The 15,582-nt window shown below is 38.5% G+C and overlaps 1 protein-coding gene across 2 annotated transcripts in view; it reads right to left on the bottom strand.

Annotated features, from left to right (window-relative positions):
- Positions 1–232: 232 nt before the first annotated feature.
- Positions 233–15,582, bottom strand: part of map1a (microtubule associated protein 1A) — a 74,876-nt gene continuing 59,526 nt past the window's right edge. For both annotated transcript variants that reach the window (XM_004912637.4, XM_002932264.4), the window contains 3 exons: positions 6,984–15,525; positions 5,484–5,716; positions 233–4,901 (listed from right to left, as the gene is read on the bottom strand). In XM_004912637.4, the coding sequence (XP_004912694.3) occupies positions 4,746–4,901; positions 5,484–5,716; positions 6,984–15,525 (8,931 nt within the window). In that variant the 3' untranslated portion in view covers positions 233–4,745. The remainder of the gene's footprint in view (positions 4,902–5,483; positions 5,717–6,983; positions 15,526–15,582) is intronic.

The raw sequence follows: 15,582 nt of genomic DNA, 5'->3' as shown, positions 1-15,582 counted from the left end.
CAGTAGGATATCTCTCTCTAGTTCCTTATGGGAAAGTCCACTTTTACCACTCACCCATTTAAAACATTCTACTGAATTCTTATTATAATAACCGTGAAACAAACACTAATTGAATCAAAGTAGCAAATATTGCAATTAATTTGAGTAAATTGTGCCTAAAGGTAAAAGCTTTTCTGCTTTTTTTTTAAACATAATTGAATATGTTCTTCTTAAAAGAAACCACACCAGCTGATCAATTTGATCTATTAATGTCATTTTATTGTAAGTGTTTCAGGCGGATTCCATTTACAGTAATTCAGAAGTACAGAATATTGCACACATAGAAAGGGGATTGTTTAAAGTAAAACAGAAAAAGAAAGGAACGACAAAGGACGACAAAGGTTGTTATGAAAGCTGCAGAACAGAATCAGAAAAAGAAAGGGGCGCCCGACCCTCTGAACTACAAATCCCAGCATGCCCCTGCCTGTCCCTGAGAGGAGTAGTTCAGTTGGACGACTGCGGGTTGTTCATCTGAGGGACAGAATGAGAAAGTAAGGGTTCTGTTTATACAACATCCAGCATAGAAAGAAGCCATTAGGAGTACAGTTTGAAAATTTTCAATACAATTAAGACATTTTCACTTTCTTATATATTTTTTTTGTAAAATAAGTATTTTTTGTTAGTTTCTTCTAAGTATTACATACATGAGTATAACTCATTTTAGTCCACATGCAGAAACAAGCAACAGCTGATATTTTTTTTTTTTAAATGTTTCCTATATTTCTCTATTACCTAAATGCTATGTTCTATGGTAGCCATGGGTGTACTGAAAATCTGTGTTGTGTTTTGTGATATGTCCGGGAGTGGGTAAAGCCTGCCAGGACTGGAGGCCTTGGAAATGACAAAGATCACATTATCATGCTGCAAATTCTACAGTGTCTGTATTCTCCCGGGTACTGCAAGGCAGAGGCAAGGAGTACCAGCCAAACAGAGTGTCCATTTAGCTCTACAATAGGACTAGAACAAAGCAGAAGGCAGCAATCAGAAACTATTTGGTCAAATCTTGCCTTTTATTATCATTTTATTTCAAACGGCCAAGATTTTGTTAGGAAGGGAACTGAAATTAGAAAGTAATGCACAGATATAATATACAGAGTGTCAGTGTGTGTATACATTCTTCTGCAGAACATCGTCTTTACCGTACTTCGTATTTCCATTCAGCTGTGTCATGTTCAAGTCAGGATTTTGGTCAGAGTGACCTTGGTCATTGAGTATTTTTTTTTTGTTGCCTTCGTTTCACCATTCAAGTTAAAAGAGTAATAAAAACATTCATAGCTGATTTCATTTTAGTGCATTAGCTATTCCTATGCCAAGCCATTCATTATGGCCTTTTACACAGGACATGGATGTGCACTGGCAGCCTCCAGCTGGGCCACTCTCTTTAGGGTGCACTATGCAGGCACATATATAACTGGCTTTGGGCCACAAGCATTGCAGCAACTAGGCGGGGCCTGAAAATCAAACATGGAGGAAAACCACACAAATAGCAATTCATTGGAACATAACTTACAGGGGCAGGTCACTCGTGCATCGTTGCTTTCAAATTAGCTGCATTAACACAAATTTGAACATATAATTCCAGTACATTAACACAAGGCAGACCTTATATAATGTGCAATTCTCTTAAATGTATCACTTGACATTTGGGAGGCTCTGGGGGAGGGTAAATAAATGTGCAACACATAGACATTCACTTGTTAACTGAAAACTACAGTGTACATCATTAAGCAATCACTTACCAACACTCAACATCCGTAAACAAAATTACAGCTCTTTTTCATGCCCCTGTTTTTATCTTAATATTTCAGTAGACCTCATATACCACCCTCTGCATTTGGTATTGGATAAAAAGGGACACAGCATTGTTTACTTGTGTCTGGACACCCAATAAAAACACTTTATAGGCACTTCTTCTTGAGTATTTAGGCTTGGAATGGGCAGTGCCTAAGGTTGTTTTGCTGCCAATATTTTCCTATTTGTTCTGTTGGCTAAATATTAACACAAAATATACTTCACATATGACAATTGGGGGATGATTATTATTACTGGGTCAGGATCAGGCAAAAAATGTACTCGTTTTACCCAATCCCAACCCTTCATTAATAATATATCAGCCCCTAAATGTCACTTTAGTTCCTCAAAAACTTACACGGTTTTGAAACAGGAACTGAATCACTTTAAAGGATTTGGAAAATAATTGTATTTCTGTGTGCAAAACTGCAAGGGCCTTTCACAAATTTTCAGATACCCTAGTGCAAAACTGGAAGATGATCAACCCCTACTTGTTTTGTGGCAGGTAGATCTGTGCTCTGACAGATTCCAACTCATCACAGACACAATACAGATCCCACAAAACACCATTATTTTCCTTTTTTTGATGTCTGTCAAGTGGGGTTTTAAAGGCCTAAACACCATGTAGAAAATCTGTTTTCTACGAGACCAGCAGGAATTCGGCTAGTGGATCTGTCTTGGCTGCATTTCGGCTAAGTGGTACCTGTTCTTTTTCAGGATTAGTATAGCAATTCATTTGTTAACTCTATAACACGCATCATTATGAAAATGAAAAGGAACTACGATATATATAACACTGCTTATTGTAAGGCCTCTGAAAGTAGCTAAGCCTTTCAACAATAAATAAATATATAAATTAGATAGCAAAATACACAACTGATATATAAACATCTCGCTCTGCAGTCAAGCAGATTTGTAATTGTGTAAGGATGTTTGTGTCCTTACAGCATTAAAGAATAACTATGTTAAAAAAAATAAAAGTTGGTTATGTCTGTGTGTAGCAGCTTTAATTGTCAGGTAAACAAAGAAATCTCTGGCGTAACATGCACAACATTAGCCTATGTTAACCTACATTAGGCCTATCCAACCTTGGTGTTTGATACTGGGAAAACAAAAGCTTGGACCTCCTGCATTCTGCTTCTTGGTATTCAGATTGTTGCAGCCCTCTTTACAACAAAGGGCCGCCCACAAGTCATTAATATGATCTATTTGTTAAACAGGGTTTCAAAACAAACAACATCAGAAAGTTAAAAAACAACAAAGGTGAAGATGGAGTGCAAGAGGCATTTGTTGCTTTGCCAATACTGGTGTTGTCCTGCTCCATGGGCACAACGTAAAGTGGTATGAGCTGCTGCTGAATATTACTGCTCAACAGACTGATCTCTAAGGTTCTTAGTTGCTGGGACTACTTAACTAATATCTGTGGAGCCATATCTAATATGCTCATCTTCCCAATTATAACAATGCCAGGTCATTGCCTTTCAGTATTATGTGTTATTTCCTGTAGATAGTATACCATGGCATGAACACATGGATGTGATCTTTAGATAAACAGTACAAATGTTGTTGCTAAGTTAACGTCCCCCATTGTGAATGGGTTTATAACAGTTCTATTCTGATTCCTCATATTATCAAATATAAGATATGATACAAGTGCTGTTTGAAATCTGGAGTCATTGAGCAAAAGGAGTTCTTTGTGCATATCCAAGGTGAGTTTTGCTATAGGCATTTACTAGCCATTATTGTTATTCATTGTGTACAGTTGTCCATATGTTCCCAACTCACAGGTTCCACCCATGCCTATACCCACGCTACCTGAATGTGTCACATCACATAACCACATTAGTCAAGGCTAAACACACCTACCAGTTAATGATATTAAGCATATAAATGCTATGCTTCTGTGCCCAGTGGATGAGTGTCGGTTATAGTGTCACATTCTCAGTGATCTCCTAGAGAGGAATGTGTGCCTATTCAGGTTGCCTGGTCCCAAAAGATCTTCATGCACTTCCCCAAGCTGCCTACACCCTGCTTCAGAGAAACGTGGCTCTGTTTCACTGCTCTGACTGGACACCTAATGCAGGACAGACATACAGATGTGGGGTAACGCAGTAGGTAAAGCTGCAAGCAGTCTCACACACGATACATTCTTGTTAAAATCCTACAGTAGGAATTCATAAGCGTCACATCAAAGCTCCACAAAAAAGTTTCTCTACTAAGCAGACATGTCCTTCTTTCACACGCTCATTTGGTTTGTTGCAGAAAAAGAAGGCTGTATGGGGGGAGGGATCTCACCTGTATTGGTATTTTGCTATCACTCTACAGACATTCAAAGTGTTTTAAGCATTTTCGGCGTTCTGTGATCTACAAGTTCAAGTTTACATTAGCAGGTTAAAAATGTAAGCTATATATTTACAGCACCAGTAACCTACCTGGTGATCTATATCAAAGCACACTAACCATGAGAGAAAACATGGTACCCATTTTCCTATCTAAGCATTGTGTCTGGCCAGGAAAGACCCAGCTATATGCAGCCTACTGTTTTGTATTTGATGAACAATACACAAATATATTTTACATTTAACCTATGCCACAGTAAAGTGTTATTTTCCTGCAGAATAGCGCAGGGCATAAGACACTGAAACTTAGATGTGCTGCCTTTAAATATTAACAGCTACCAAAAAAAAACCCTTTAAAAACAATGCAAAATGAATTGTGTAAGTTTAACACAATTCAGATGCTCTGAAATTCCAGCATAAGCACATGTAAGTAAGTAAGGACGCCTGTCTTCTCCAAACAGCCAACACAGATGTGAGTGTAAAAGGAACAATGCAGGCCGTATGCTTAAAGTCCAGTTCTAGCAGGGGTCTGAGCGGCCCATGGACACAAACCTAGACGTGATGGACGCAGCAAGCTTAGAACTCAATCTTGCATGCTGGGAAAGATTCATCTTGCATCACTACAGTGCTACTGCTTGCCAGGACCATAATATTAAGCTCTTGCTGTTTCTCGTGAGTTTGTTGGTACCATTCCCGGGTCACCTCTGTATCATGCGTTGGTATCAGAGTCACCTAAATAAGAAATACAGAGTGTTGCAGTGAGAAGTATAATAGTGAAATTCCACACCAACCAAACCACCGCTGCTTGTTGCATTCCTGTTGCTTACGCTAATAAAGACCCTTGGTTTTTGCACTGCTATAAATATGGCACCACTGCTGGTAATGGAATCCACATCAGATGGCAACATGACTGATTTTAACTAAATTGTCTCCTGAAAATACCCAAATGCATCTTCAATTGAAAGTAGCTGGAAGAATTGCCCACACTGTATGTTGTAGCGGAGCAATAGTCCAAGAATGTTTTTAAAATAACCTGTGCTGGCCATGATTCCTATTGCCAGCAATGTGAGGTGTCCATGTTCGTTAATGTTGCATATTATCAGAGGGAAAAAAAAATAGTACACATAAAAATCCAGAACATCTTGCCATGTGTCACAGGCCTTATTACTCCATGTATTAGAAAATGATAACTCCCAACAACCCCTTACTGCACGACTATCTGCCCCATAAGTAACAATCTTGCTGTAAACCTTTAACCATGGTAAATAAATATATAACACACTGTACAAACCAGTCTGAAAATTCAACACTAACCTGAAGGTTCTCTCCCCACTGTGACTTTCCTTCCAGAAGTGCATCTAACACAGCTCGATTTGGCTCTCCGTTACCTGGATCATTACCGCTTACAACATAATATGCAGAACGAACTCTCTTAAAGAACTCCAAATCCGTATTCTTCTCATTACAGTGATTAGGAATATATGCCAAGTCAACATAGACTGGTGGCCCAGGTGGAACTGTGGAACTTGCTTTGGAGCCGCTGAGACCTGAAAATGGTAAAAAGCATGAATATATAGCATATATACAGTATTTATAGCAGCTGAAGAACAGTTTGGTCATCATATTAACTCTTTACTTATTACAGTGTTTTACCACATTTATTAATACAAGGTCTTATTGTGCTGGTTGAAATATTGTATCAATATATTGCTATTACTGTATCACTCATGCTAGACAACATTTTCATTGTGCAGTATGCCATCTAGTTGACAACTTTAATACCAACTACTGGTCAGTTCTGATAGGTCAAACACACACTTTTTTTTCTAGGATGAGCCAGTAGACCATGGGTCCTCAAACTACGCCCCCCAAGGTAATTTACCTAGCCCCCGCCCTATCCTCACCCCTGGCTACTACCTGTCTGCCTTAGTGTGGTCCTCGCTGGATGCGTCATTAGTGGTTGCCGGTATAATGCGATGACGTGACACGCTGGGGCCAAGGACCACACTGGGACAGACAGGTAGTAGCTAAGGTTGAGGATACAATGGGGGTGGGGGCCGTAGTTTGAGGACTAACTATAGTTCGGCCCCCCACAGTCTGAGGGACTGTGAACTGCAGTAGGACCCCTGCAGTAGAGCTTTTGCCATGGATTCCAGCTTCAGAGAGCCCTATGTGAAAATGTTTTTGTGTATTTGTTGTTTATTGTTGATTATTACTGTTAATATAGGGATTTATCTGAAGTATTTAATGCATATTACATTTTGCTGCACAAGTACTGTATATATACACACATACTTCTTCAGCAGTTTTCTCCTAATTTGCATTCATGTACATTTTCCCTTCACTTGTTGGAAAAACGTTGACAAGCTCACACATTTATTAAAGCAGACAGATGTTTAAATTCTGCCAAATATTGCTTTGTGCAGTTAAACACAATCCAGCTTCAATTGGGTGTTAGTGCGCAACATATCTCAGCAGCAGCAGCACTGAGCACAAACACCCATCTAAAAAATTGCAAGTGGGGACTAAATTCAGACAATTATTTTTTGTACTGAAAGAAATTGTTCTGTATGGAAACTAAACTGTCATATTTTAAATGATCAGTAATGTTTTAACCAATCGTTAATAAATGGACTTGGTAATTGTTTGTGTGTGTGCTTATGTCCCACAACTCCTGGATTTGGCACTATATTTCAAGGGTAAGACAGATAAAATCTTCCTAAACTTTTGTGGTTTTATCTATAAAACAGTGTCTCATCCCTATAAATAAAAATATTGCACAGAAAATACAATAGACGTGGAATATGTATTTACCTGTAGATGACTTGATGCCATTAACCATCTTGCTAGTATTACTGTAACTGCCTTTAGACACTTCGTCTTTTTCTTCCCCTCTAGAGAACTGTGTCTGCATCGGGCTTCTTGGTTTCTGCAGTTTTTCAGCAGATTCCTTATCTTTCCTTATAGCTGTAGTTTTGTGAGATTTATCAGCTGAGTCCCTGGATGTTTGTTTAGAGAGTGTTGAGGAATACTTAGAGTCTGCTTTCCTAGCAGGAGAAGTTGATTTGACTTTTGTTAATGGTTTTCTGACTCCTTTGTTTTTCTCTTTTAGATCTTTTTTGAGCACCTTGTCCCCTTTACTGAAATTTAATTCATTAACTAAAGCATCTGGATCTACCATGCAAACATCAGGGTGAGGAGGGTGAGGCTGAGGGTCCATCATTGGAGCAGGATGAGGATCATGACCTTGCCTTGTATTGCTGTGGTGTGAATTCCCCATTGCTTTATCCACAGGAAGAAAATCAGCATCTTCATCTGAATCCATTGCAGCATCAGCAGTTATGGAGGGACACTCTTCAGTTTCTGGTGGAACATCAGAATCAGATTGAGAGGTTCCTGAGTCACTAACAGATGTAGGTGGTGTTTCCTCAGCTGTTGTGCCTTGAACATGGCATGTATTTGCATTTGCATGGTGTGTCCTACCTTTAACAGAAGGATGACCTTCATCTTGTGAGAGATCACTGTCATCTGATAAGTCAAGAGGACTTGGGTTGATGAATGAAGGAGAAAGTTCGCCTTTTCTGTGTAGATATTCAGATGATGACAACATGCGCTCATATTCACTTGATGATCCTAACCGAGGCTCAAACTCATGAGAGGCATCACCGTGGTCTTCTGTTCTCTCAGGACTTTGTGTGTAAGAGTAAGACTCTAATGTATGTACAGGGGACATAAGAGAAGAAGGTCGGTTTGGTTTCTCTGTATCCTCCTCAGAGCATGGAGATGAATCTCTGTCAGAATCAGGTGAGGTTTTTACTGCTGCTGAAAAACATTCACCTTCTTTATATTGGATGTTTTGAAAAAACTCTTGGCTGTTATTAACTTCTGTGGGACCATTTGCTGTGGATGTTTCTTCCTTTTGACATGATGGCACCAGACTAGAATATGATTGCATTGTTGCTGAAGTTGTTTCACCACTGCTCATTTGCTCATTCATAATGGACATCATCATGCAAGTTGGTCTCTTGCACTCTATTCTGCATGGCAATGTATTATCATCCGTATCATAGGAACAAGCAGAATTATGATCTCCAGCTGAATCCTTTTCTTCTGCCAAACAGGGCTTGGTGGAATCAGCAGGAACCAGAGGTGATACATCCCACAGACTTCTAACAGTTGCTTCGGTATCTGCAGTGTAAGTACTAATCATATGTGAATATAAACCTTCAGCAATATCCCTTCTAACAGGTGTACTAGCTTCAGAAGATGATCCCGAAATGCTTTGAGATTCCTCTTTCTGGGCATCTAGCTCTGAATATTGTTCATAAGGAATTTTAGGTATTGAAGGTTTCTCCTCAGTCAGACTTAGTGGTGAGTGATCAGGTGAACTTAACATTGAGTGTTTGTCTTGAGAGGAGTCCATTTCACAAGCCCTTTCAGAAACCTGTAGGTATTCATCATGTTGCCCTGTTGCTACATCTGATATAGTCATACAATTTGTGCCTAATGCGTTGATACCAGTGTAGGGCAATGATTCAAAGTGATGCTCGCTTAAAGCAGAAGGTGGTAAATTGTAGGTTTCCTTTTCTGAAAATGTTGCCTCAGATAGATATTCCCATTTTGGTTCTGGAAGCTCCCTTTCTAATGCACTTGGTGCTTCGTCATTTTGACCAAGACTGCAGCTTTCTAAAAATGTATCTTCTTTATGTGAATGTGAAAAGCTTTGTGATTCTTGGTGATCTGTTTGGTGACGTTCATCTGTAACATCTGAAGAGTCAAATTGTGCACTGAATGGGCAATATGTATATTCAATATCACTGAATACTTTGTTTTGTTTATTTTCATAGATATTATACCCTGTATTGTCAAAAGTGGGATGTTCTACAGCTGCTTCACCCCTTATTTGTACTGTGCTGCTTTGGTCGTGAACATTTGAATTTAAATCATGCTGTGTTTGCTCGGAATGTAATATGTAATCAGACACTCTCTCTTCTTCTATAATATTTTCATGTAATTCTTTTTCATCCATATCAGTAGTTATTTCCTTCTCAGATTTTTCTTTTGCACCTTTTTCTAATTCTGAGTCACTTGCACTTTCTTCCTGTATCTCACTTTTCTCATAATAGGTATCTTTAGCTGTAAAACTTTTTACTTCTATGTCACTGTCTTGCTTGGCTGCACTGATGTTATCATCTTGATGTAATGCATGAAGGTAGGACATTGGTTGCTCATGCAAATCATGATCCACTGTAAAAGGTTTTGATGACAAATCCTGACTGTGATGTGATGATACCTCGCTTTCTGCTTCAGTTCCATGAGTTTCAAAAGTAATTCCACTCTGTGTATTTTGATTTTCTTCCAAACCTAACACATTTGTTTTATCTGTAGCTTTTTCTTTAGCTACATAAATAGTTTTCTCCATTTCTGTGTATTCAAATGTGGTGATACTTCCTGTATCTTTTGGAGATAGAGGAGATGAGAGCTCCTTTTCCTTTGAGGACTGCAACTGTGATTCCTCTTCTTTGGAATACATTTCATGATGAAATTCTTTATTAGTAGCCTGAACATCTCCTGTATCTAAAACTGATATAGCTCTGTTTTCCTTTTCTAGGTAACCAGCACTATATGGTTCTACCTCTTCTATAATGTGATCAGTGTGGCTAACTCCAGAAACAATTTTTTCATAAATATCAGCATACTGAAACGTTTTGTCATCTGGGTATGGTGTTGGTTCTCTTTCTTCTGCTGCACTCTTTTTTGAAGACCCATAAATGTCCTTTTCTTGAGGGTATAGCTGACATGGGCTAAGAGATTTTTTGACACTAGTCTCTTCAGGATAGCTTAATGAACTTGGAGAGGATTTCTTGTCTTGTTTTAGAAACATGTTGTCCGTTACATCATCCAAATGTGTTGCTAAAGTAAAGCCAGATAAAGAACTACTTTCTGCATAGGAAGTTTCAACGTATTCTTGTTCTGTTTCCTTTGTAGGTGATTTATAGGGCTCATGTTTTATTTCTTTATCAATAGTAAAAACAACTTCAGTTTGTTCCTGTGGGGAAGAGGCGACTGTTATTTCCTTTGTTGAAATTGGCACATCTGCTCCTAAAGAATCATCATATTTATCCAAAAATGAAACAGTTTGCATTCCTGTCAGTATGTCAGCATCACTGGTACTAATTTCCCTGGTGAGATCTTGTATATCATACATAGGTTTTTCATAAGAGTATATATGTTCATCTGCAAAACTTTGTGTTTCATCAACTGTTGATTTTTTAATTTCTTCTCCTTCAAATGATACTTTTGAAAGAGAACTATCTGGATAGAAACCTTTATCAAATAAAGAATCACTGTCTGTCGGTAGCTTCTCAGAACACAGTTCAGGGGGTGATGATGTGTCAACATAGGATTTCTTTTCTTTTTCTTCTGAACCATAAACTATTTCTGTGTGTAGAATTGTGTCTTGACATAATGTTTTTGAGTTATCACTAAGAATGTTAGCAGAAATGTCCATTGACTCTGGGGTATGTTCAGTGTCTTTGTGGAAATGTGCGTATTCTGCTACTAGATTATTTGCGTCTTCTGTATCAGGAGTTGACTGATCTGAGAAATCAGATCTCAAGGCCGATTCTCCATCCCAGTCATGTGCCTCATCGAGAAAAGTACTCTCTCCCTGTTCTGTATAACGTAGTTTATTTTCTTTTCTACCACTTTCATTCCCTTCTGTAAACCAAACTCTCTTTTCAGATGTAAGCTGCTTCATATAATCATTCTCCATTTCAGCTGACTGTTCTTCAATTCCTGAAGGTGTTAATGAATGACTATTACCTCCTGTCTCTAGTGGAGATTTATGGTCAGCTAAAGAAAGAGATTCTGAATCATCTGGGCTAGAAGAGGACAGGGCCAAAAATGTGTCTTCCTTTTGATGCATTTGTTGTTTAAAATCAGAATCCATGTCATCTGCTGGATATACTTCTGGAAGGGGTTCTGGTGATACATCTTTCTGAATACCAGATACTGCAGAAAAAACCTGAGCATGGTCCAGAGATGGCTTGCCATAGTCTTCTAAATGAGTTTTATCTTGAGTCAGGGTTTCTTCTATAGACTGCAAAGGATCCACATAACCTGGTGACATATCATCAAATGAGCATTTGTAATCTTTTGTTTGTTTTATTAAGTCCAGAGATTTTTCATTTTCTAAAAATTCATCTTTTGCTGGTGTTATCTGACATGTTTCATTTATGATAGGACTTTGTTCGATCAGGGACATTTGTAGAGATGTATCATCTTCTTTTCCTTGTTCGGTGAAAGACAAAGACTTTGTGTCTTCCAGTAAAATATCTTGGCTGGAGTTCTCTTGGGTGATTTCATCTTTTATAGGACTCTGCTCCAAATAAGAAGCACATTTAGTATCTTCACTAGGCAATTCTTTGGTAGACACTGAATGAAATAGGCCCAGTTCAGTTTGTTTCTGGATCATAATATGTTCTGAGGTGAAACTGTCAGTAAGGCCTTTCCCTGGTGGTTCTTCAAACTGTGCATATGTTCCAGCAGAGTAGGCAGTATCATCTGGCTTACCAAATGTTGCAGTTTCTGAGAAAAGCTCATTTTGTTGCTGCAGTATATCAGCTTCTTCAGCAATAGCACTATCTTTGGTTATTATTGAGTCCTTTTCCAAATAATCTTTCTTAAGATCATCCATTAATAATGGGGTTTTTGCTTGAAGGATAACTTCTGCCTCAGAAATTTCATTTATTGATGCAACTGTTTTGCTGAAGTATTGGTCTCCATTTTCTGGAGATTTGTCATAATCAGGTTTAGAGTCAATTTTTTCTTCTGTTTCATGTGATAGTTTGTCAGCAGCTTTAAATAGCTCTGCTTGTGTCGATTCATATCTGTCCTCCACAGGAGACTGGTGAAAAGGAGTATGGCCTGTGCTAGTAGGACCTGAATGAGTAGGTGATGCCATTTTTACAGTACTGTCATCGGGACTTAAACATCTCTCTTCACCCTCAACAAAGCTGGAATCTACCTGTATAAAATGTGTTGCTTCATCAGAAAGATGGGTTGGAGTTTTGTTCATGTCTGTGCAATATGTGTATGAAATGTCAAAGTCCTTCCCTTCACATAAAAGAAGCGAACTATAATGCTGTGTTTCAGTTTTATCAAACTGATGGGTTTCCTCTACTTCCTCTGCAGGGTATTGATGGCGGATTTGGTCCTTTCCTGAAGATATCAGTGACTGAAAATCCTCAGAAGGTGGTGATTTGAAGCATTTATCCTCTTCTAAAGAAGATGTTGGAGAAATAGTGCCTGCAGATGGCAGGTACTCTATACCTTGAGTTGCCTCAGTATGAGAAGAGGGAATGCTGTTGGCAGTGTCTAGTAATAAAGAGCTTTTCCCTGTCTCTTCTGTTTTTGGTGCTGTGATAGATGCAACAGACTGATCTTCTGCAACAGAAGTAGCAAAAGAGGAAAGTTTATCACATTCTGTTATCGATGTGGCTGAGGAGATATGCTCCTCCTCTGCAAGAGGTGCTGCCACAATATTTGTAGGGTAACCCACAATTTCAGGCTCTTGCAATATATAGCCCTTTGTTGTTATTCCAGAAGATGAAATGGCTTTAATGCCATGTACAGCTTCAAAGGATCCAGGATGGTCAGGAACTGAAATATCATAACTACCCACATCGTATTGCAGATGAGGTATCCTTTCTTCCTGTTCATCATGTATTTCTTCATCAGAAATAGTCTGCTCTGTCTCAGAATAACCAGGCATTGTTTCATCTTGTATGTAGGAAATCTGTTCTGCTGTAGTGCCAGATGTTACAACAGCACCAGAAAAGTATGAAGCCTCCTTAGACATTATATTTCCATAGTTCTTTGAAACTAAATCAGTTTCCTGATTTACGATGGGGATGGGAATGTTTTCTTCCTGTTCGTTTAAGCATTCCACTTCTCCATCATCTTTAGATTTCAGTTCCTCTCCAATTTCTTCAACATATTCTTCCATTTCTTCCACTTCTGCCTTTTCTACTACCTCAACACTTTTTTCTCCTTCTTTTTCTTCTTCTGCCATTGTGCTAGCAAAATATTCATCACAAGGTTCAGTTATCTCCTCTTTCTGTTTTCTATCTAAAATTCCTTTCTCATCCACTTCATTCTCCTTATCTTCCAGATCTTGAATGTCTAATGTTGGCATTGACTCTAATCTGTTTCTACCCAATGTAGGCTTTTCAAAAGGTGGAATAGTTTCCGACACTTTTTCTGTTATGCCCTCTTCCTCATATTCAGTCATTTCTGTGGGTTCCTCCATTGCTGCACCTTCATCAACCATTTCCATTGTTTCATCTGCCTGATATACAATTTTTTCTTCATGAGGTGACTCCCCCTCCATATCTGTCGTGGTTATACCCTCATCAGGGGACTCAAGTGGAGTCTTCTTATCTGATGTTGTTTTGTTTAAAGAGATCTCTTCTTTAAACTGACTTTGTACCACCAGCACATCCAAATGTCTTTGTTCAGTGGTCTCAGTTTTGGAAATATTTTTGTCATCATCTTCATACTGTATTTGTTCTAGTTTGTCCTCATACTTGAGTTCCTCAAAATCTTTGGTTAGATCCTCAGGAGATGACATAGCTGATCTTTGTTCTGCCATGTGAGTTAACTGTTGTTGTTTCTGTATTTGTTGCAGCTGGCTTGTTTTTTGTTCTGCTGTTATTGTTTCTTTCTCTGGTTTGCTCTTAATTTTCTCTGTTTTGCCTTTGCTTGGTAGCTTTGCCTTGTGTAGTGTCTTTCTCACTTCTGGAGTAAATGGTCTTAAATCAGGTTTCATCATCTTTTTAACATCTGGCTTTAGTTCTTTCTTCTTTTCCTCTTTCTTTGTGTCCTTTTTGTCTTCTTTTTTTAAGATGTCTTTCTTTAAATCTGTTTTCTCCTTCCGAATTTCCTTTTTCTCTTTATCCTTTTTTTCCTCCAGTTTTGACATTTTGTCCTTTGTGTATTTTTTCCCAGTTTTCTCCTTTAAAAGCTTTCTCTTTTCTGCCTTTACAGATTCACTTGTCTCAGTTTTTACTTTTTCAAATTTCAAAACTTTTTCTGTAGACTTATCTGTTGAATCCTTTAATGTTTTTTTCTCAAGCCTTGTCTCCTTGGCTGGTTCAGTTTTAATCTCCTTTGTCAGCTGTTCTGCTATTTCCTCCCTTTTGTTTGGTTTCCCTGTGCTTGGTCGTGGAGTGGATTTAAGGCTTTCCTTGCTATCTACCCTTTGTTTGATTTTTGTGTGCTTGGTAGTTGTTGGAATACCAGCAGAAATGTCTTTTTGTGTTGCTACTGGGTACCTCAAAAAATCCAGATGCTTTAACTTTTCTAGACCTTCTAAAATTTTATTTTGTGGAGCATTTCCAGGAAAGAGAACACGGACAATTTTTTCAGTGGGGCTTGCTGGTAACCAAACTACAAGGGCTGTAATGGACGTTAGATACGGAACTGAGATTTCACCTTCTTTTCCATTCGCCAATATAATACCAGTCTTTGCTTTGCTGTTACCAGCCCATTTTTGCATTAAAAACTGCATCTCCTTACTATCTTTTACAGGGTTTAGAATATACATATCTAGTCTGCCAACTCCCATTTTATGGAACAATGTTATCGGCTCAATAGTGTTGCTTACTACCCTATACAAAGGTTCTGGTTTAATTCCAAGCTTATTTAGGTACTGCAATGTCAAACAAGCCTCTTCAATACTTCTTTTAACCTTCATGTTAGATTCAGGCATTTTCAGTTTGTCAGGAACATTAAAAAACACAACCCCAAGTTCTGGAGAAATTAGATTCTTCATCCAGTCGCTATAGGTAGTAGAACCCTGAGACTGCTCTTCATCTTGTTCTGCAATCTTTCTCTGAAGAAGTCCATTTATTCCAGGCAAATTATCTGCTCCAATGTGTGTTAGTAATATAGAGTCTATGCGATCCAAATGTCTCACAAGTTTCCAAAAGCAAGATTTTCTTTCAGAACCTCCATCCACTAAAATGTTAAATCCATTGACAGCAAAAAGTGCAGAGTCTCCTCTTCCTCCAGGAAATATATAACAACATGGCTTGGACAACTTTAAGAAGCCACCAGAGTTTGGTGGTTCCAAAAGATCAAAAGGAGAAGGAACATCCACTGTCTCAGAAACATAGTCTGCAAACTCTGAAATACCATCCATCTCTGGCAAGGCAAGATCAGGATTGAGCTTTATATGAATGATGTCTTGAAAACCTGAACTTCCAATATTGCACCAGTCTCCTTCTCCCAAGCACGACACTGTTAGAGAAGCCTTGGTCTCTGGATCGGTGTTACTCAGTTGTTGACAAACCTATAGAAGAAGAGATAGAAGAACACCTTCAGTTCTCTTAAAAGTTACTGTAGCTGC

The sequence above is a fragment of the Xenopus tropicalis genome, chromosome 3 (assembly GCF_000004195.4).
Source record: "Xenopus tropicalis strain Nigerian chromosome 3, UCB_Xtro_10.0, whole genome shotgun sequence".
NCBI lineage: Eukaryota > Metazoa > Chordata > Amphibia > Anura > Pipidae > Xenopus > Xenopus tropicalis.
Note: the sequence above shows the minus strand (reverse complement) of the source record. Positions and strands in the feature narration are given on the sequence as shown.